This window comes from Netta rufina, assembly GCF_964035555.1.
Source record: "Netta rufina genome assembly, chromosome: 8".
Taxonomy (NCBI): domain Eukaryota; kingdom Metazoa; phylum Chordata; class Aves; order Anseriformes; family Anatidae; genus Netta; species Netta rufina.
The window spans coordinates 2,856,493-2,877,838 of NC_140131.1; the positions used below are offsets into that span (position 1 = coordinate 2,856,493).

Consider the following 21,346-nt stretch of genomic DNA (forward strand, 5'->3'; position numbering starts at 1 on the left):
TCCCCATTGCCTGCTGCTTTCCACTGCATGGTTGCCTCGAACATACCTCTCAACTGTACTTGCTTTCAAGTTTACCAGTCTTCCAGAAATATTTAGACTGAGTTCATTTGCACTCACAGCAAATTATTTCCACGAGACATGGAGAGAACCTGAGTAATTTTCTGATTCTCTGTGCCAGTAGCAGCGTCGCCGTGGGGGGTGCATCCCCATGTGCTTGGTCTCTGGTAGAGTGAGAGGTATGGCACTGAAATTACGAGTATTACTTCCTTGACATATGCATGTTGATAAAATAGAATGATGAAAAGGTTTCATGCTTTGCAGCATTAAGTGTCTTTGTGCATAAGAACATGCAGTTATTTGAATAGCCTATATGTCAATAAGAAGTACTGTCATTTTGTTTAAACCAGATCTGTAAATGAGTAAGTCTTTGAGAATGCATAAAAAGGTGTAAAGACAGTAAAAAGCCTACAGTTGGAACAGTATTTTTGTAAACGTACATTGTCCTTGAGCTGCAAAACACATCCACAGCAAACTTTAATGTCCTGTCATCATTCATTCATCTCCACTCCGTAGGCTACGGATCGAAGTTGTAATCGTATGTCTTCGCACACTGAGACGTCAAGTTTCTTACAAACATTAACAGGACGATTACCAACTAAAAAGGTAGATTTCAGTGAAGACAATTGATATTGTGGGGCAGGGAGGTCAAGTCATTCTGAAAACATGATGCAATCTATTCTTTTATTTATAGCCTGATCCTTTCCGAGGTCATTAGGAACTGCTGTTGCTTAGCACCTCCGAATGTCCAGGCTGTAGCGAATATGAAGTATTCTGACAGAGCTGAATTGGGAAAATTAAAATGAGCAGGAGTAGCTTGTCTGATTTAATGTCCATACTGTTTGGAGCCAAAGTATTTCTGGCTTTCAAAAAATATGAATAGCACTGTCTAGACATGTAAATGATACATCCTGCAAAATTACAGTGCGTTAGATGGTTAGCATTGCAAGTGTATGCTCAATCCAAAGTGTCTCCAGAAAGTGAAGGGGAGTTACTTGGGAAGTGCACTCCCTTAAAGGTGATGAGATCCTATTAAACAAGTCAGAAAGACAAAATGCCTGACTTTTTATGTAATGACAATGTGATCACTGACAGTGTCCAGTCTGTGGATTGGTCCTCCCAAGAAAAGAAATCAAAAAGCTGGTTCTTAGCGCCATGTTTCTTTCTTACTGTTTTAAGGCCTTTCTCACAGTAAACATACATCTTTGTACAAATTGCTTTATATGTCCACTTTTTACTCCCTTTTCCTGCAAAAATCAGACCAGGCAGAAAGGTAGACTTTTAAAATGAACTAATTTGAGCACCAAACTTTTTTTTTTGGGTGGGTGGAAAAATTCTTTTGACACTTGAAATTCGATTTCGGAGCAAGCTGCTGTGAAACGTTTCTCACATCACATATCATGACATCATCCTTCATTGTTAGTTGGGGATTTCTTTAAGGGATGCTGCCACTGCCGTCATGTTCTCAGTTATTATTTTGCTTAACCTCATTGTTTGCCATACTTCCCATGGATCGTGCTACCATTTCTCATGCGGACTGTTTTGTGAGCTGATGGTGAGGCTCGGACTAACTCTGGATTTGCATCTGTGTAGCTTTTTCACGAAGAGCTGGCCTTACAGTGGGTTGTGTGCAGTGGGAGCGTGCGGGAGGCAGCGCTGCAGCAGGCCTGGTTCTTCTTCGAGCTGATGGTGAGCAAACTGGAAACACTTTGCTTATTGTCTTAAAATCCGTAGTTTAAAACACAAGCAGCAACAATTGAGCTTCCCTCCTTCATTTCTGCAAGTGACTCCACTGTAATTTATATTCCTATAGGTGAAGAGCATGGTGCATCATTTGTATTTTGCTGACAAACTGGAGGGTTCGCGAAAGCATCGTTTTCCTGAGCGTTTCATGGATGATGTAAATGCTTTGGTCAGCACAATTGCCGGTGATATAGTCTCTCGGTTTCAGAAGGTAATGGCAAACAATTAAAGTCAGTGCAGGTCAGAGCTTAGGCACCAGACCTCCTGCATATTGTTTGCTGGTGCCTAGACCAGGAATTGTCATTTGAACACAAGATATTACCATACTACTGCTCAGTGTGCTCTTTGTCATTTTCTTTCCTATTTTTTTTTCCTTTTCTCTAGGACACAGAAATGGTTGAAAGGCTCAATACCAGTCTCGCATTTTTCCTCAACGATCTATTGTCTATTATGGACAGAGGATTTGTTTTTAGTCTTATTAAGACCTGCTACAAACAGGTGAATGCAGATAAGTATTATGACTCAGCTGAGAACTGTAGCATAGCCTATTATTCTAACTTTCCTTGGACAGACAGTGAAGTATGAACACATAAATTTTCTATTCAGGTCTCTAAAGCAAGCAGGCATTCCTGGTGGTTTGCAGTTTACACCCCTCTGATTACACTCTTACATGTGAATTAAGCGTAACTCCCTTGGGTCAATGGATGTGCAGCGTGAAGGAGGAATTATTCCCTCTGCTCATCATGTTCAGAGTAACTGAACCAAAATTTAGTGGGAGGTTTTGTTAGGGAGCTCAGGCTACCATGTTCTTTTTCAGTGGGCCTGTCAAGCTTAATCAGTAGCAGCACAAAGAAGTGATGTGGATGTGATCATTTAATGATATCAAGTTCTTTAGTTCTTGCTTTGAAAGTGGTTTTTGGGAGCAGTGATGGGACTGGGGAGCTGGGGCTGCACTTATACTCTACTTTGGTGCTGACTGCAGTCTTATGGGTTAAACTTGCCAGGTGTCAACAAAGCTCTATAACATACCGAACCCAAGTAACCTGGTATCTTTGAGGCTGGACTTCCTTCGCATCGTTTGCAGCCATGAACACTACGTGACCTTGAATTTACCCTGCAGCTTGCTCACACCACCTGCATCCCCATCACCATCTGTGTCTTCAGCAACGTCTCAGGTACCCTGGTGACAGGGATCCTTTGTGAAGATGCAAGTTGAGCTCTGTTCTGAGGCTTAAATCACAGGAGGCAGATGTATCACTTGCATTTTCAGTCTCTGGCTGCTAGTATTGGAAACGTTTATTTAGAAATTAACTTCAAGAAAGAAAGAACAGGTGAACAGCTAAGTGCACAAACACAGCTCTCACTTGAAAGGCCCCATTGCCAATGACATGATGGGGAAAGGTTGCAGAGGAGGACGTGAGTTATGTGTGGAACAGGCTTGGGAAACCGTACAAGAGTTGCTGGGAGTCTGGGTGATGTGGCTTTGGATACAGCAATCTTGGTTTTACTTATTCCTGCAACATCTTGAACCTCTATGTGGGTTTCAGCAATAAAAGCTGGAATTGTCTCTTACATCCAAACTTCGAATGGTGGAGGCAAGTGTTAACAGTTTTTCCTGCTGTTTTTCCTGCTGTGTAGATTTTGACTTATTTGGTCTTAGAATGTAAAAAAAATAAAAGCCATATCCATATTCCTGTAGTGTCCAAACATCCTTCTGTTCCTAGGTACATAGCCCCCTTCCATATGATGCATGAATGAAAATGAGCTATTAAAAAAACTTTGTGTAGTGTCACCCTTTTATTAGAAAACAAGGGGCTGGCTTTCTTTGCACCGTAGTAATTTGAATTAACAAGTATGTCATTCAATCGGATTAATTAGTTGAAAAATTAAGTAAACTAAATCAAATTAAAGTGTTCTTAAGCCTGAATAAAAGCATCCGTACCTGAGTTAAAAGTTTAACTAATCCACTTTTAAAGGTTATTTGGCTTAACTTCCTTAAGGCTTGCCCTGTAGGTGAGAAGGCAATAATGACAAACAGAATTAAGAGGAGAGCTAGTAAGCTTGGATGTAGTGTAAGTAGATGTGCCCAGATCCAAACAAAAAGGAAGTGAAAAGGTAGTTTACATGGAATTATCTTTAATTCTGAAAACTGCTTCTGATGTGTTTCACAGACTTTATCTCTCTGTGTTCTAAGAGGTCTTATTATGCAACTTCTGAAACTTGATTTTTTTCCACAGAGTTCTGGGTTCTCCACAAATGTCCAAGACCAGAAGATTGCAAACATGTTTGAATTGTCTGTGCCTTTCCGCCAGCAGCACTACTTGGCTGGGCTTGTGTTAACAGAACTGGCTGTCATTTTAGATCCTGATGCAGAAGGGTAAATCTTTACAATTTTTCTCTCCCAAGAGTTTTCTGTAATTCCAAGTAAATGGTGGATAACAACCAAGTTCTGGCCTGGCCAGAATTGATTTATATTTGTGAGCTGAGAAGGTGAGAAACCTATTCTTTAACTCTGAGAATCTTCTTTCTCCACGCCCCTTGTATTTCTTACTTCCTTACCACTGATGCTGTAAACATGATTCCAATCACATTTTTCCAGCTAAGAAAAAGGCAAAGAGGTTCCTACTGGAGCCCCCAGCTGGCCACAAGGGCACCTCTGGAGCTCTAAGAGGAAAACAGCTATTCTCAATTGTAACAAAAAGATAATTCTCAACATGCAGGAAGTCTCTGGTGCTGCTGGTTTTAAATGTTGTAATGCATTTTGCCTGTGGCCCTCCCAGCTCTGTATAAACATAAATTATGCATCAGTGAGAGCCCTGTGGGTTACATAAATAGATGAATAGAGTCAAGCACGCAGAGTTTGTCAGTGACTTGCCTGGGTTGTGCAGCAAATAATTTTCTGAAGTAGGAGTGTAGCCTGTAGTCCTGACAGCCAGTCTGTTACTTGTGTTATTTAGGGCTGTAGTCTGCCTAACTGCTTTAAAATGGATTTCAATGGAAATTATTGACTGCTTCTGCAGTCCTAAGTTCTCTCACAGCCATTTTCTCAAGGTGGACCCAGAAATAATCAGCAGAGTCGACAAATACTGATAATTCATGGGTAATTCTGCCCCTTTACAAAGCAGTGTCAGGAGTTAAACATTAATTCTGTTTTCTGTTGGAGAAGAAAGTGATGCCATAAATGAGAATATTTTCTTGTATATGTACATAACACACTGTACTCCTGTTTGTTTGGTCTGAGTTGGAAAAAGCACTAAATCTTTACCCATACACTGTCTGCAGAAATCCTTTTTGTAGGAACATCTTGCTCCCTGGTTAAAAATCAGGTCCTGTCTCTGTTCATATTTTTTCACTCTTCACAAACTCTCTGTTCTCACATACCCGCTTCTTGAGCTCTCTCATCTTGATATTCTAATCCCTTAGCTTGGACATGGATGGTAATCTTTGCCCAGAAGCACAAAGGAGCTGTCAGTATCATCTTGGTCATCTCCCCTTCTTGTCGTGAACCCTGTGTAGACAGAAAAAGTCCACTGATAGTGGTTCAGCACTGGAAATCGATTTTGCCCAAAGCTCCTGAATTTTGGTGAAGATGTGTATCAGTAGTGCATTCATTTGTTATGATTTTCCAGAACGACTTGTAGCTTGCAGCCTGTTAACTGTTCTCAGGGTTAAACCTTCTGCCTTTGCCCTGATAGATGCACCACATGAAGGATGTCAGTCTGTTAAGATCTGGTCTTCCCGTGTCTGCAAAGAGTTTTAATGGCCCAGTAGGATCATTATCAGATTATTAGTAAAGGACATAGACATGCTTGCCATTAAAATGTTTTGGCCACCCTTGGAAAAAGCTTGCAATAGTTCTCAGTTGCATTATTGTGCAGCAGGAATGGAAAGAGATGTCCATCTAGTTGCTTATTGCATTAGAGCTTTGTCTTAGGTCTTGATAAGTGCAGAATCTTAGGTCTTAGGTCTTGATAAACGCAGAGCCTTACATTTATTCTCTCCTTGCTCTTTTTTGTTCCATTAGCAAAATAAGTTACATTTTAGCTCACCCATTTTACTAGAGCTCCTTGGATTCCCTTGGACAGAAAAGCCTGCAGTGTCCTTTTGCCTAAAGGTGATGCTTTAGTGAGACCCCTCTGCGCTAGGTGTTGTGCAATAAGAAAACATATTACAGTCCTACTCAGAGCACTTGCAGTCTAAAAGATGAGCCAGCATGTGGACCTGACAAAGCAGCTGAACTTGACAGGTGCAGAAGTGGAAAACAGAGAGTGAGGTCAGGCAGCTAGAGCCTGAAGAGATTTTCTCTGCACTCAGTGCTGTGATGCTTTGATTATTCGAGCATAATAATAATTATTGCTCATTTCATAGTGCCTACGTTGCCCATAATGAGCAACGTTACAGGTCAGAAGTGGGAAAATCAAAATTTGGCCCTCAGTATTCACTGACGGAAGTCGTTTTTCCAGAAGTGTGTGGTGTTGACCCAAATTCATGCCAGGGCTGAGAAGTCAGAGGGGCCGGCTGGGAGGCGGCAAGGTCAATTCATTGCATTATCAGCCAGAAAGATTAGCAGGTCACATTTCCTCCCTGATACAGATCGATCTACTGCAGTACCTGTTCTGTTCAGGAAAGGGGGAAAATATCCATGTAGCCCTAGGTTTTAATGACATTGCCTTGTCTGAATGCGTTTTCCCTGTAAACACATTCCCCTCCATGGCCTGCAGGATAGCTTCCTTTCAACTGTTTACACGTGGCCTAGATGCCATTCCTTCAGAATAACACAAAGACTTTTCTTTAACCTTAATTTGAAGGAGTCAGTCTGTTAAATAAGCATCTCCTTCTTAGTTGTTTAGGATCTCATTGGTAGTGCAAACAAGCAATTGTAGGAATTATCTCAGCTTGATTAAAAAAACAACACAGAAGTGTAGATGCAACTAGCTAATGTCCTCCTAACCTCTACTGATGTCTTTATAATCATTTTAACCCCCAGACAACCCAGCCAGAATCTCTCATCTTTTTTAACCAGAACTCAACTCTACTTTTCAGGTAAAGTGGATACTGCCTGAAATTCGGCCCTTGTTTTAATACCTCAGGTTTGAACACTGAAGCTTATGTTTTGCTACCGCATAATGTATGAGCTTCCTTGGCTGCTTCATGCATGGGGTAGAGTTGTCTTCCTGGGCTGGTTTGCCTCCAGAAGCAAATAGCCGTAGAGCCACACGCTATTTGCTCTGGGAGAGTTTTGCCTCTGCGTGGTGGCTGAGGGGATTGGAAGGAGCAGAGCGAGTTCTTGAGAGATTCAGAGGAGTTTGTGTTCACAAGCCATGAGCACCAAGTGGGCTCACGCAAGGTGTCCTGTGAAGTGGTGCTGGGGCTCTGCCGTGATTTGCATCTTAATAATAGGGAAGACCACTTCTTGCTGTTTTTTTCCTTCTACCCCTCCATTTCTTTGACATTTCTAATTCAGAGTTACTGATCTGTAGGCTACTGTTTTGGCTGAATAATTGCATGGGGGTTCAGGGAACTGAGGCAGAAACTTACAGATCATTTGATAAAAGCAATGTTCTGTCTTAGGAGGGCTTTTCTCTGTAAATAGTGTTAAATAGAAACAAAAAAAAGAACACTACAAATAGTTTCATTGAACCCCCTGTCCTCTCAAGTTTCTCTCCCTGTCTTCTCTACTCTCCAGGTTCTCCTAACATTCTCCAGTTGATTCAGTCCTTCAACATAGCAGAAGCTGGGGCTTTGTTTTTTTTTATGGAAGATATGAGAGTTGGCGTTATATTGCGTGTGCACCTCAGCAAGACATTTTTGTACATTTTATGTGGCATGGGCAAAAGCCAGCCATTTGTAAAATCCAGGGGAGATCAAAGAATACGCGTAATGGCAGTTTAAGTGAAGTTAAAAATAAAAAAGGGGGATTTTTTTTTTTTCTTTTTTTGAAACCTCTCAGTTACAAAGTATAGTTTGCTTTGAAGGTATTAACTAATCTGTGTGACCCAACTCTCTTTTAACAGTTTATTTGGATTGCATAAGAAGGTCATCAATATGGTACACAATTTACTGTCCAGTCACGACTCGGATCCGCGGTACGCTGACCCGCAGGTAAAGGCCCGGGTTGCAATGCTGTACCTACCTCTGATTGGCGTGATCATGGAAACCGTGCCTCAGCTCTATGACTTTACAGGTATTTTACATTCTGTGCCTTGAATATTCATCTGCTCACAAGACTTGAGTGTTGTCTTTTTTTTTTTTTTTCTAAAATTGAACAACAAAGCCCTTTGCTGTTGGATGAGTTTGTTTATATTTCTGAAGTATTCATAACTTTGACATGTTTTTGAAACTACACTTGCAAAATATATCCGACAATATATCCAAGTTCAACAACTGCACACTCAAAAGTTGCATTTGCCTACTTGTTTGCATGAATTAAAAAAACAGCAGTGCATTTTAGTTGCCATCTGGCTGTTGTCTATATGAGCCCAGCCAGCCTCCCTGCTCTGACCTGCCTAAAATATCATCCCATGTACTCTACAAGTCTCAGAAAAATTGCAGAGGATGAGCAGACTGTGCTCTATCAGCAGCTCATTTCAGGTGTGCTTTGCACAGTGTCCTGCAGAACCCCAGAGGTGGGATGCATCAGTTCAGGGCAAGGGAGTCTGCTCTAGAGGAATTTCAAATTGGGAGTCATCGCTGTCCTTTGAGTTTGATGACACAGTAAAGCTCCAAGTAAGGATTTGGAGTGGAGTATTCAAAGCTGTAAAAGGTCTGTTTTCAGAAGGGTTCTAGATACTGAAGTTGTGTAGGTTGCATTTGAAGATGGTTATTTTCTTTGCTTTGCATAGCTTCATATAATAGTCCTGTATAGCTGCAGGACCCTGTCTGTGAGTGTGATGATTTTCAGTTTGCATTCAGCTAGTTCAATGAAACGAGTGCTGGGGAGAGACACTTAGAATTTGGGGATTAACTGGGATGCACGTGTTTCTTGGCAGAGAGTCACAACCAGCGAGGGAGGCCAAGCTGCGTCGCTGTTGATGATTATGAAAGCGAGGGTGGCAGCATGATAAGCCAGACAGTTGCCATGGCCATCGCAGGAACATCGGTCCATCAGCTCGCCCGGCCCAGCAGTATTATACTCTCCTCATCGGTACAAAGCTATCCTGCCTATTCCTTGACCCTCAGCCTATGTCAACAAGCAAATATTTACACATGCATGCCCTGTAGGGCTGATCAGTGAGCGGTAGGGACTCATATCAGTTTGTAGATTTGGGTGTCACACAGGGAGGCAGAGGGTGAAAGACAAGTGGGAACAAATCACGTTTGCATGTTGCTGTGCCCTTCTCATAGGGTGTATAATTAAACGCCAAGCAGGGATAAAAATCAACAAATGTCAGAAAATGGAAGCACTTTCTGATTCACTTTTTCTGGGACAATCTGATAAAACCTCCACGAAGTGCAATGGCCAATTATAAGTTCTAAGTGAAAGATCTAAGTCCCACCTAGCTGAAGACATAAATGGGCTATTTTAACCCCTAAATGGGCTGTTCTCTGCACAGGGGAGGGAATCCCACAGATTCTGGTAGCAGGCAGGTCCTTCAATTTCTTTACTGCTGCCTCAGGACCCTATTTTGCTGTTACATGCACTCAGAGTGAAATACTGTTCTGGATGAGACCCAAGTACATACATGAGAAAATGAGTGGAGCCCCTCTGCCTACCTGTTAATTAACATGCCTACATGTTATTAAAGGCATCTGGAGGGAAGTGGGTCTTTGCTGGCTGAACAGAAAGTCATCCCTATAACGTGATGAGTTTGCTTCAGACATATTGTGGCAGCTTCAGTCCTGAGGTTTGTGTGTCCGTGGGCTCCACTGAGCTGTTAGGTTGGGAAGGAGAAATGTGTATCTCCTAATTGTTAGTAAGAAACATCTATTTCCTATCTGGTAATTATTTAGGCCAGAGTGGCAGCTTGTGAAGATCCTTTTAGTGAGGATTCAAGTGTTTGGACATGAAATCCAGTGTGGCAAATGTCTTCACCTGTCTGTTTCAGAGTGGCAGGCAGCACTCCACCTTCTCGACAGAGTCCAGCCGCAGCCTTCTGATCTGTCTCTTGTGGGTGCTCAAGAACGCCGATGAAAGTGTCTTACAGAAGTGGTTCACAGACCTGTCAGTATTGCAGCTCAATCGGCTCCTGGATTTGCTTTACCTTTGCGTATCCTGCTTTGAGTACAAGGTACTGCTATTTAAACCTTCCCAAGTTTCTTCTAAGGCTTGCAGGGGAATTTTACATGTTACTCCTTTGCACAATTCCAGAAAGGCATTTCCTGCTCTCCCCAAAGTATTTCCTGTAATCTAAATCCCAAGGTTAAGCATTTCTCTGTGCAACCTCTAGCCTTCTTCCACGTTCACTTTTCAGCCATGTAAGTGTGTCTGTCTCCTTCCATTTCTTAGGCAGTTTCTGCTGCTTGCTGCTCATGTGGGAACTGCTGCAGGGAAAGGGGATAGCTCTTGGCCATTTTGCTTGCTCTGTTGATGAGAGCTTTCTGTAGTGATGCTGGAGTCTGTAGATTATCTAGCTAGCAACTAAATCTGTGTTCCTTTCTTGCTGAATGTCTTTAGACAGGAAAGATATTTTGAGATGCTTAGAAAATAACCCAGCTTGAATGACTCTTCCCTCATTGTCATTTGAAACTTGCAGGGCAAGAAAGTGTTTGAAAGAATGAACAGTTTGACATTCAAAAAGTCAAAAGACATGAGGGCCAAACTTGAAGAAGCTATTTTGGGAAGCATAGGGGCAAGGCAGGAAATGGTCCGAAGAAGCAGAGGTCAGCTAGGTAAGTAAAGACGTCTTCTGTGCTCTATCCATTTTCCAAAAGCCACTACTTCCATCCCCAGTGATTACTTGCACGTGTCTGTGGCGTGGGATACTACCCATCAAAATCTGCAAAGAGGCCCTTAGAAAATGCCATTTCTTGTTTGAAGCATCCTTCACTGGGTCTGCAAAATCTCTGCTCATTTCTTGAGTTCAATCTACAGACAGCTGTTACTTGATTGCTTTGGTGTATGCGTGATCATGCCTCATTTATGGGATGCCACCTTCTAGTATGTCCTGTGCAGGAATCAGAGCGGAAGACAAAACTCTCTGATCCATCCGAAAACATCTGGATATTTATACTAAGTTAGTGAGACATAAAATAGTCAGTAGTTTGCATAACGTGTGCCTTGTGATGATGCAATTTATTTTCTTTGAGAGAAAGAAGGGCCCAGGGATTAGGACAAGAATCAGAACTGGCTACAGGCATCCTGATACATGTTAGCCCTTATTATGGGCTACATTGAATAAATATTTTAGAGGCATAATTAATGAATCATTTCAGAGAGATGGAGACTTTTGTACTTTTTTTTTTTTTTTTTTTTCCAAATCTGGCCCTCATTGTCTTTATCACTTACCTGGGACATTGCATGGTGAAATTCCCCTGCCCTCCCAGCAGTGACAATAAGGATAGAAAGGCTGTAAGGTAGGAAAGGGGGAATCTCAGAACCATCGTGGAGACACTACAGTGTGTGAGCTGAAGACAGCAATGTCACACTGCAGAGGGTTGCCATACATCGGCCCCTTATGTAGCCCAAGGAAGGTGCTTTTCTGAGCAGCCCTGTTAGCTCCCTCCCTGATTTGAGTATCTCAGCTGCCTCTCTCTGTTAGCTCCGTAGTGAGCTGGTTTGTGGCAGCACACAGAGTGGTCTGTGTTGTTCATTGTTCTCTTGGATGAAAACTACTGCAAGTGAAGTTGTCTCTCAGGCCACTTAGCACAGACAGAATTAGAGGCTATATAAACATCTTGGGTGAGTGCCATGGCCTCAGGCTCTAAGAAGTTATAGTTCGCTCTCAGCTGTCATTGTGAACAATCTAGAGTTGCTACTCATGCAAAAAAATTAATATTAGATGACTGCTGTTGTTTTAATATTGTCCCACAGAGAGAAGTCCTTCTGGGAGCGCATTTGGAAGTCAAGAGAATTTGAGATGGAGAAAGGATATGACTCACTGGCGTCAAAACACAGAAAAGCTAGACAAGTAACTCTGCCTTATCCTTCTACTTTCACAATGTCACACTGCCTATGGTTATGCAGGGTCTCTTTCCCCATAGAAGGTCAATGGCAGCAGTCCACTGAGCTCTCGTGTGAGCACGTTTGGGCCCTCAGCTGGAGCAGGGCTGGCAGTGTGCAAATAACTTTTAGTCTAACACTGCCTCGCCTAACTCCTTTTTCACTGTCCCTTGCTTTCTTAGTATTTTAAAACAAGATTAAAAAAGACTGATACAAGTCCATTGCCTTCTTAAAATCCTGTAGTAAGCTGTAATTTAGAGAGAAATCCATGAACAGTAGTCACAGATAGCAGATATATCTCATGTCATATTTCCTTTATTCCATAAGAGCATTCTGGAGTTCTCAAAGCTCACTTTCCTTTCCTGTCCTAATCCATCACTTTGATTGTTTTTCCACATGTGCTGTGCTTTTAGAAGCCACAAGCCAGCCAGGTACTGTAGCATTGGTGTGCAGTTCTTATAAATTGCTATTTTGTACATCTGCAGACTCAATCATCACAGCCTTGTTTGTGATGCTTGGCAGAAGTTTTCAGTGTGTGTGTGCAACTGGTTGGAATGAGCTCTTTTTGCTTACTACACTCGTTTCCTTTAAAATTCCCTCTCTTGGTGTGGTTTAATCCGGAGGGCTCAGGAGTTGTGTTTGAGCTTTGCTGTGCTTGTTTTCTGTTTCCTCAAATTGCAACCTTCAGTCGCCGTCCTCCCAGCAAAAGAATTGTTCCTAGCCCTAGGAATGCAATCCTCGCCCGAGGGAAGCTCTGAAGAAACTGGGGAGTGGGGTCCTCAGAGCCAGGTTGGAGATCAGGCCAAATTTTATCCACAAAAACAGAGTGATGATTCCTGGATTTGAAAGTACATCTTCACAGCTTCTAATTGCTGTGTCCAAGACAAGAACATAATCTCTCATTACATCAAGTAGTGGCTTTTTGTCCGAGACAAAAACCAAGTCCGATTGAGGCATCAGGAAAGCCAAAAGACCAGTGTGTTTCAACCTGCTGATGAAATGACATAGGTATAAATTCCACCGTGGTACAACTCCAGAGCTGTGGGCAGAGTTGCACCAGAATAAAATTTGGCCTGCAGAACTCAGCAGTTGCTAGCACTGGGTCTGAGCCCCTCTCCTTTTCCCAGAAGGACTTCATGTTAAACAGCTGGGGAATACCACAGCGATTAAAGGATGGTATCTCGCCCCTCAGAAGAATGTGCTCAGATAACTCTGGAAACCTGCTTTTTAACCCATGCTTGCTCACTGTGAGCCTAGAGCATCACACCCAACTCCCCCTGGTAGTTGTGACACTGCAGGCATGCCTTGCATGCACAGGTCTAGCCTGACCCGTTGAGATCTGCCAAGCAAGACCTGTTTCACAGTGAGATATTGTGCACAGCTAATTGCAGGTGGTATTGTTTAATGCAGGCGGTACAATTTTATGTAGGGCCATGCCCCAAGCCTTCGTATTCTGGAGTCTGAAGAGCAGATAATTGTGTATGGCCCAGCTCCCAGGGGAAGCAGTGTGGGGCAGAGGAGGGTTGCTGCAATGCCAGTTCCAGGAACACTTTGAGCTGAATCAGCTGAGTCTTTAGTGTGTGTTCTGCTTGGATTTTGTCAGTTCTCATGGGTCACACCCCCTGCGCTATTTGGCCTGGCTTGAGTCTGTCAGATAGCACCTGCGTAGGGCGAGCTGTCATTGGGCTCTTTAAATACACTGCTGGGTCCTTGCCAAATGCAGCTCCTGTCACTGAAATTGGGAGATTTCTGCTGAATTCCTGGGACCCCCGGTGTGAGTTGGTGTATGAACTTTGTAAGCCTTTTGAGAAAAGTGAGTGCCTGTCATTTACCAGCAAAACTGTGTATTTTTGTTGTTCTTGGAGAGGAAGATATTCTTCAACAACTGTAAGATAATGTAGCATAAAAAAACCACAAAGATCACACCTTCACAGTATGCACTCTGTGCTTCAAGCAGTTTCGCTGCTGGGATCAGCAGTGCATAAATACCAGCTCGTGCAGCACCACCTTGTGTCCATAGCCTTTAACGTGAGCCCATACGTTCTCGTCCTGGTTGTGCCGTTGCATGCCTTACAGTGCTACTAAACCAGTTTTGAGTTGGACTTCGATTCTAAATCATTGTTGTGCTCCTGGGAGAGCAGTGAAGTGTCAGAAAGTAGCGTGATCTCTGCTGAGCATGATGACTGTAAATCACGTGTAAGTTTGTAAACGTTAAAAAGCAAGTCTTTCTTCCTGTCCTCTTAATGGGTGCACTAAAATATCCTTGTAGTGTTGTCCAGTATAAATACGTGCATTGTAACCAGGGGCTTCCTGCTAATGAGAAAATCTATTTGAAAGGGGAATGTGCAGGTCTGTTTCTTAAGCAGGAAGTAATTTTATTGCTTTCTTTTCTCTGAATAGATCCAGGGCAGAGATAGAACATGAAGCACTTATTGATGGAAATCTTGCAACGGAAGCAAACCTCATTATTTTGGATACACTGGAGATAGTTGTACAGGTAAGGATGATAAAAAAAACAGAGATGTAAGAGGATCACCTGGCCAGGCAGCAGTTAGTTAAAAAAAAACCTTCCTGCCACTCTAATTGACTGAATGCTGTCAGAACTGTTCAAGTCCACTGTTTCGGTACGGGTAGGGTTTTGTCCCAGTTTCGTGGCTTTTCCAGGAATCCCAAGCTTGCACTCTGCACCTGAATCATGCCCCTCGAGGACAGCTACATTCTTTCCCTCTAGTATAGCAAGGTCCCACAGGGTCAGAGGCTCACTGGATGGAAAGCACCATCATTCCCCAAGCTTCAGCTCATGGGTCAGGTTTTCATCATCTGGGGTTGATTCAGAAATGTGCCTGTTATGCAGGCCCAGCTAAGTGGGTAATTTCTCCATGCCAGCTTTGTTTCTTGGCAGAGTTCTTCCTGCCCCGTCAGGAGGTTTGCTTTTGCTCATATGCCTTTTGGTTTACTTTTGTCTGCAGACTGTTTCTGTGACAGAATCCAAAGAGAGTATCCTCGGTGGAGTGCTGAAGGTGCTTCTGCATAGCATGGCCTGCAACCAAAGTGCACTTTATCTCCAACACTGCTTTGCCACACAGAGGGCATTGGTCTCAAAGGTGAATTCTCTGCAGATGCTGTAATATATCCAGAGCAGTACTGATGGAAGACAGGACTGTTTTTTTGCTTTGCATTGGTGTCACTTCATCAAACATTTATTGTGTTGTGCAGTACTAATTTTCAGGAAATGGAGTCTAGAGGTGGATAAAGCCTGAATGGTTTTCATGATAGGTGTCTGTATCTTTGCACTTTGCATTTGATGGCTGTGCACAAAGGTACAGTACACAAAGGCTGAGTGTGCTGTGGGATCCTGCTGGCAAGCTGTAAGTAAAGGTACTGGCAGAGTGGCACTGGCAGCTGTAAGTAGAGGTATGGCAGAGGTATGTAGCTAGTAGGCAGCACAAAGAACAGGTGGAATTAAGGATGACTCTCACTTAGAATTGATCATTTATTTCTTGTTGGGACCGTAGTTTAAACAATTTATCTGTTTCTGTAGATATACAGCTCAAAGTTTTAAGCCTGAGTTTTTGGAATTGATGTAAATCAGTCCAAGGGTGGCGCAAGGTGTGGGGGGGTAGGTAAAATTATTCGTCTTCCTGTGCTGCCAGTGACTCTGCTTTTGTCTAACTGTAAAAGTGAAGTGACTCAAATTAGCACAATCCCCCTCAAACTAGAGGGTGTTAGACTTCATCTAATGCTGGTGTATGCTCACTGCTGAGGATCACTGTGGCATTTTTGTACAAGTGTTTGTTTCTGTCTGTCCAGGCAGTAGTTTTCTCATGTGCTGTTTTTCCAGTTCCCTGAGCTGCTGTTTGAAGAAGAGACTGAGCAGTGTGCAGATCTGTGCCTGAGGCTCCTGAGACACTGTAGCAGCAGCATCAGCACAATACGGTCACACGCGAGTGCCTCGCTTTACCTTTTGATGAGACAAAACTTTGAGATTGGCAATGTGAGTATCTTGCTGCCCTGCTTTAGGTTATTATATGTAAACTGTCCGGGTCTGCAGGGTGGAGCACTCTGTATTCATGAGAAAAATAGGCTGTTGGAAGGCTTATCATCTAGACAAGCATGAAAGTGAGTTAGAAATATTGGGATTTTGGTTTTACTCAGATGTTGCTAATCTTTCGTTAGATCTTGGGTTGACTAACCCACGTTGCTTCAAAGTGTCAAGAGAATTCTCAGCCTTAACTCTTCCCTTAACTCTTCCAGTTGTTGTCTTGCAAGCACCCACATTGCTGTGTATCACAAAGGGGCAAACTTTGATTACAGTCCCCTATGCTGAGCAGCAGAGCTGGAGGGGCTCACTGCTCTTAGGCCCAGGAATAGGTAGCAGTGAGTTCACAGTAACTCCAGATTTTAGGCTAGATCAACCAAAAAAGAAGTGCCTGGAATGAAGAGTTTATGAGAGGAAGCATCATCTTGTTCAGGGTGCTTGAGAGGAGAAGAGGGAGAAGGAGAGAAAAACAAAACTTGCAGGAGAACCTTCACATGGAATTAAATGAAGCTGTCATCAGATTATGAAGCTAACAGCACCAGAAATTATTTTAATCACTATACTGAGACAGCCCTTTTCACAAAAAAAGTTTTCTTTTTTGTATCAAGTGTGTGTCAGGAGGAGGGTACAATGACCACAGCACTGATGTTGCAGCAGACAGTTGAGTATCTCCAGGTTGTTGAAATGCAGTAACAATTTCTCTGTTACAGAACTTTGCCAGAGTGAAAATGCAGGTGACCATGTCTCTCTCATCCCTGGTGGGGACATCCCAGAATTTCAATGAGGAGTTTTTGCGACGTTCCCTGAAGACTATTTTGACGTATGCTGAAGAAGATCTGGAACTCAGGGAGACAACATTTCCTGATCAGGTAAAAGAAATACCACAAGAGAAGTGGCATGTAGTTCATTAGCAGGCTGGTCTTAAACTTCCTGTTCTACTGCTGGAATTTGCATACATTCCCAGAAGGAGGTACATTTTTTTTAATGACCGACCTGAGTACATAAAACTCAGCTCCTTGATTAATTCTGACAGCAATGTAAACACACAAAGGTTCAGAGGAACTCTGACCCCGACATAGCAGTAAGTAGCTTGATTCCCATTGCCAGTTCATTACAGCACTATGTATTTTTTACAGGTCCAAGATCTCGTGTTCAACCTCCATATGATCCTCTCTGATACAGTTAAAATGAAGGAGCATCAGGAAGATCCAGAAATGCTGATTGACCTGATGTACAGGTAGAGCTCATAACTGTTGCACCGTAGGGACAGTAGATGTCAGTACTCCACCTGTTGTTCCAAAAAGCTTGATACCTACAGCACTTCTCTGTTTACAGCATCAGGTGCTGTGTTGCTGCAAACCTTGATTATGCATGTTTCGTTAGCAATTATTTTACTTTGAACTTAAACCTTTTTTGCATTGCTTGCCATGACTCACATTTCACTTGAAATCAACACAGCTAATTGCTGTTGGTTTTGGACTGAGGTGTTGTTCAACTGAGCCCTTACAGAGTATAGTTTGGAGCAATTACACAGCAGTTCCCGTCCTCGGTGCTCATGGAAAAATATGCACCTGTCTGTTGTGTTTCACTGTGATGTTCTTAGGTTTTGTATGATATTTGTGGAGCTTACTATGGATAAAGGTATTTTCCATTCCTCAGTAGTTTCTCACAATCTTGTCCTCCACCTGAGCAAAGGCATCTTTCCCTGCTTGCATCAGGAAAAACTTAAGAACCTCTCAGGGCCTACTTGGACAAAAGGCTGAACAGTGGTGGTACATGTGGTGGTCTCCATAGGCAAAAAATATTCCAGAGCCATGCTAAGAATCCAAACACCAAATTGTGTGGTATCATCTTCACAAATGGTCCTGAAGGCTTCCTAGAAGGCAGAGATTTTGTCGTAAGCAACCTGGCAGGTCTGCTCCAATAGTACCACACCTCTGGCTTGCTACCTCTGGCTTTCTCCAAGTGAAATGTGAGTTTTGGTCAAGAGTTTCAGCAGTTACCCTTAAAAGCATTTTGCCATTACTAGGTAGCTCCAGTTACTTGCCTGTGAGGAACTGGCTGAGAAATCTGTGAAGTAGTTTAGGGTAATTTCCATCTGTACTGCTTACTATCTGATATATTTCTAGGTAGCCTAGCATTGAAGATGGTTGGTATTTAAGCAGAAGTAACTAAATACTAATTGCAAAGGTCTTCTTTTGGGTCTTTTTCTCTCTCTCTCTTTTTTTTTTTTTTAATTAGGATTGCAAAGGGCTATCAGAATTCCCCTGACCTGCGCTTGACCTGGTTGCAGAACATGGCTGGAAAGCACTCAGAGAGGAGCAATCATGCAGAGTCAGCCCAGTGCTTAGTCCACTCCGCAGCCTTGGTGGCTGAATACCTAAGCATGCTTGAAGACCGGAAATACCTCCCTGTGGGGTGTGTTACGTTTCAGGTAGGAGTTGTGCTATTTTTGTATTTTGGGGTTCTGTCATTGCTGCTAAGATAGAGTATCTCCTATATGCCAGGTACTGCTGTGCCTAGATACTCACGCAGCATTTACTCAGTTTATTTTGGGGAGAATGCATTACAGCAAGTTCAGAAAAACTTTTTTTTACGCTTAAAATCTGTCTTGGTTCCGCTGAGTAGACTGAATGAATCCAGTTCTTTTTATTTCTCTATGTAAGATGTCTTTTTTACCCTCTGTTTAGTCCAGCCTTTGTAGTGGGTGCAATTGTTCTGATGTAACTTATGCAAGTGGTTCCTGTGACTACTACCGTTAGGCAAGGCACCACTGCGCAGAGCAAACAAGCACATACTGAGCTTTGAGCATGTAGGTGGTCCAGTACAATTAGCTTAAGCATGTGCTGAAGCACCCTGCTGGTTTGGTTCAGAAGGAGATGACATAAAATGCTCATGAAAAATGTTAGTACTTGATTGAAAATCATCTGGCTTTCAAAGTATTGAATGTTATTAAAATAGAGTTAAATATTTTATCTACATTATTTCTCCTTAGAACATATCTTCTAATGTTTTGGAAGAGTCGGCAGTTTCTGATGATGTTGTGTCACCAGATGAAGAAGGTATCTGTTCTGGAAAGTATTTTACAGAAGCTGGTCTGGTGGGATTGCTGGAACAGGCTGCAGCATCTTTCTCCATGGTAGACAACTTTAATTTCTTTCTCTGTCTCCTTCAGCAATCTCATGTTGCTGGGCAATATCATGGAAAATATTTTCTCTATGAGGCTGTATAGCTCTATTGTAGCTGCTTAATTCGCATGGAGCATTGGGAGTTTTGGCTGTTCAAGACAGCTCAGTTTGCCCTCTCAACTAAACTGCAGTGAACGGAGTCTGGAACCAAAGAGGGCTTTGTGTGTTTCCAGCGTCTCTCACTTCAGCACTGCCCATTTTGGAGTTCACAATAGGAGAGAAAGGCCATACTGTTTCTCCGTCTATTCGAAGAGAGTGGGCTGAGAGCTTTGTGTGAGCAGTGTTAATGAGCTAGTGGTAGTGTATCCATCTGAAACGAATGAAAGCAAGTGAATTATTTCCCACAGCATAATATCAAATATTCAGTGGGTTTAAGTACAAGCAGCTATAACTCCAGAGCAAAGACTCAGAACTGATGTTGTGGGCAGGCTAAGTTTCATGATGCAGTGTCTCTTCTTTATGAGTCACCTCCACTAGAGACATCCTAACAGAACTTCACAAAGCTCATTTCATGGAGTGCCAAAAGTGGATGTAGAAGTCCCTTAGGTTGAAGATGCACTAAGCAGAATGAGCAGTATTGTGCACTTAAACTTCCATATTCAGTTCCCATAGATGTGGTTAGAATCCTATTTAGCTTGTGCTCTTGTGCATATATCCAACCAAAATAACCCAATTTTATTTCTTTCAGTAATCTCATTTACTAGTAGCAATGTGTAATGCAGTAGACTTAATTTCTAAGGTAACTGGGGATTTTATTCCATGTATGTGTGTATATATTTTAAGAAAAGGTACTGATTACATCACAGTGCCTTTTGGTATGTAAGCCACCTCTGCAATCCTGCGATGTACACCCTGGTAGTATGTATCACTCTTGCTGTTAAATTGCTGGAGGAATCTGATGGATGTTATTTTTGTAGGCTGGCATGTATGAAGCAGTTAATGAGGTTTACAAAGTCCTTATTCCTATTCATGAAGCTAACAGAGATGCCAAGAAGCTATCTACTATTCATGGTAAACTCCAAGAAGCATTCAGCAAGATTGTTCACCAGGTAATGATTTGAACTTTCCACTGTAATGTGAATTGCAACGAAATTTCAAATGCTTAGTTCAAATAAAAACTAACCTCTCAAGGAAAAAACATTTTAATCAGATTACACAAGAATTGTCAAATGGTGATCCGCAGTAGATGCAAGGATCACTAATAGGATTTTTCTCCCTCTGTACATTGAAATTGAGAAGCATGAGAGAACATCACATACCAAGTTTTGTTGTAACTTCAGAACTATCCAAGAGTTAAAAATTCCAACCATCCGTCAGTTTATTCTTTCAGATATTATTTTAAAATGTGTTTTACATGCTGTATTTCTGGGGAAAAAGAAAACAAAAACAAAACAACATTGTATTTTGCCATTAGCCTGGTAGGTAACACTGAGAAACATTGGGTTTTTATTTGTCTGTTCAAATGGTGGCTAAGCTGCTGAAGGAACCTTTCTAAACTTAGATGGTACAAACCCTACCAGCTTAAGTGCTGAGTATTTGGTGCGAGATGTCAGACATTATTAACTCTCACAAAGCTCAACAGACCTCAGCTAAGCAGGAGATGAGAGCACATGGCAAGTTTCTAGAAGCACTTTACCTTCAAGGAGAGGCCTCTTGGGTGCTTGCCTTTCTTGCAGGCGGGCAGGTGCTCAGCAGACCCTCCTCCAGGACATGCCAGTGCGACTCTGAGTCCCCCACCCCAGCCAGCTGTCTGGTTGTGAACTGCTGGGTCACTGTTGTCTGTTGGTGTGGGTACCCTTATGCTAACATCACCTCCTCAATAGGTGAAGATCAGTGCACCAATTTCATAGAACCCACCAGGTCTACAGCAGCTGAGTGTCTGGTTGCTCTCCATGTTCTGACATTGCTGGATTTGTAAGGTTAAATGAACCAGTGAAGGACAATCACTGAGTGTCATTCTGGGCCAGAGGAGTCTATTTTGTTGCATGATGTCTTAAATTGAAACCATTTCAGGTTTACAGTACCTTATATTGATGGTCATGTTTTGGCCTTTGAAACTCTTTTTTTGGTTTCTGTGACATGCGCTTTTTACTTTTTATTACACAGAGTACTGGCTGGGAGGTAGGTAACTCCATTTTAGTTAGTAAAGAACACTAATAGATTTATCAGATGACTCACGCCAATGCTTGCCCACATGTGCTAGTTGTGGGTATTTCTGTT

General features: G+C 42.4%; 1 protein-coding gene across 9 annotated transcripts in view; it reads left to right on the forward strand.

The window, feature by feature from the left end:
- Positions 1 to 21,346, forward strand: part of DOCK7 (dedicator of cytokinesis 7) — a gene marked incomplete at its 3' end in the record, with an annotated part of 97,705 nt that overhangs the window by 64,427 nt on the left and 11,932 nt on the right. For 4 of the 9 annotated variants that reach the window (XM_084290990.1, XM_084290989.1, XM_084290996.1 and 1 more), the window contains exons 23-43: positions 574 to 663; positions 1,651 to 1,746; positions 1,871 to 2,011; positions 2,185 to 2,298; positions 2,805 to 2,975; positions 4,038 to 4,177; positions 7,815 to 7,984; positions 8,790 to 8,944; positions 9,846 to 10,028; positions 10,494 to 10,629; positions 11,771 to 11,867; positions 12,313 to 12,330; positions 14,300 to 14,396; positions 14,869 to 15,003; positions 15,741 to 15,893; positions 16,649 to 16,807; positions 17,075 to 17,175; positions 18,180 to 18,372; positions 18,934 to 19,077; positions 20,044 to 20,175; positions 21,233 to 21,247. In XM_084290990.1, the coding sequence (XP_084147116.1) occupies positions 574 to 663; positions 1,651 to 1,746; positions 1,871 to 2,011; positions 2,185 to 2,298; positions 2,805 to 2,975; positions 4,038 to 4,177; positions 7,815 to 7,984; positions 8,790 to 8,944; positions 9,846 to 10,028; positions 10,494 to 10,629; positions 11,771 to 11,867; positions 12,313 to 12,330; positions 14,300 to 14,396; positions 14,869 to 15,003; positions 15,741 to 15,893; positions 16,649 to 16,807; positions 17,075 to 17,175; positions 18,180 to 18,372; positions 18,934 to 19,077; positions 20,044 to 20,175; positions 21,233 to 21,247 (2,640 nt within the window). The remainder of the gene's footprint in view (positions 1 to 573; positions 664 to 1,650; positions 1,747 to 1,870; positions 2,012 to 2,184; positions 2,299 to 2,804; positions 2,976 to 4,037; positions 4,178 to 7,814; positions 7,985 to 8,789; positions 8,945 to 9,845; positions 10,029 to 10,493; positions 10,630 to 11,770; positions 11,868 to 12,312; positions 12,331 to 14,299; positions 14,397 to 14,868; positions 15,004 to 15,740; positions 15,894 to 16,648; positions 16,808 to 17,074; positions 17,176 to 18,179; positions 18,373 to 18,933; positions 19,078 to 20,043; positions 20,176 to 21,232; positions 21,248 to 21,346) is intronic. The other 5 variants (XM_084290993.1, XM_084290992.1, XM_084290991.1 and 2 more) reach the window with 4 other exon arrangements.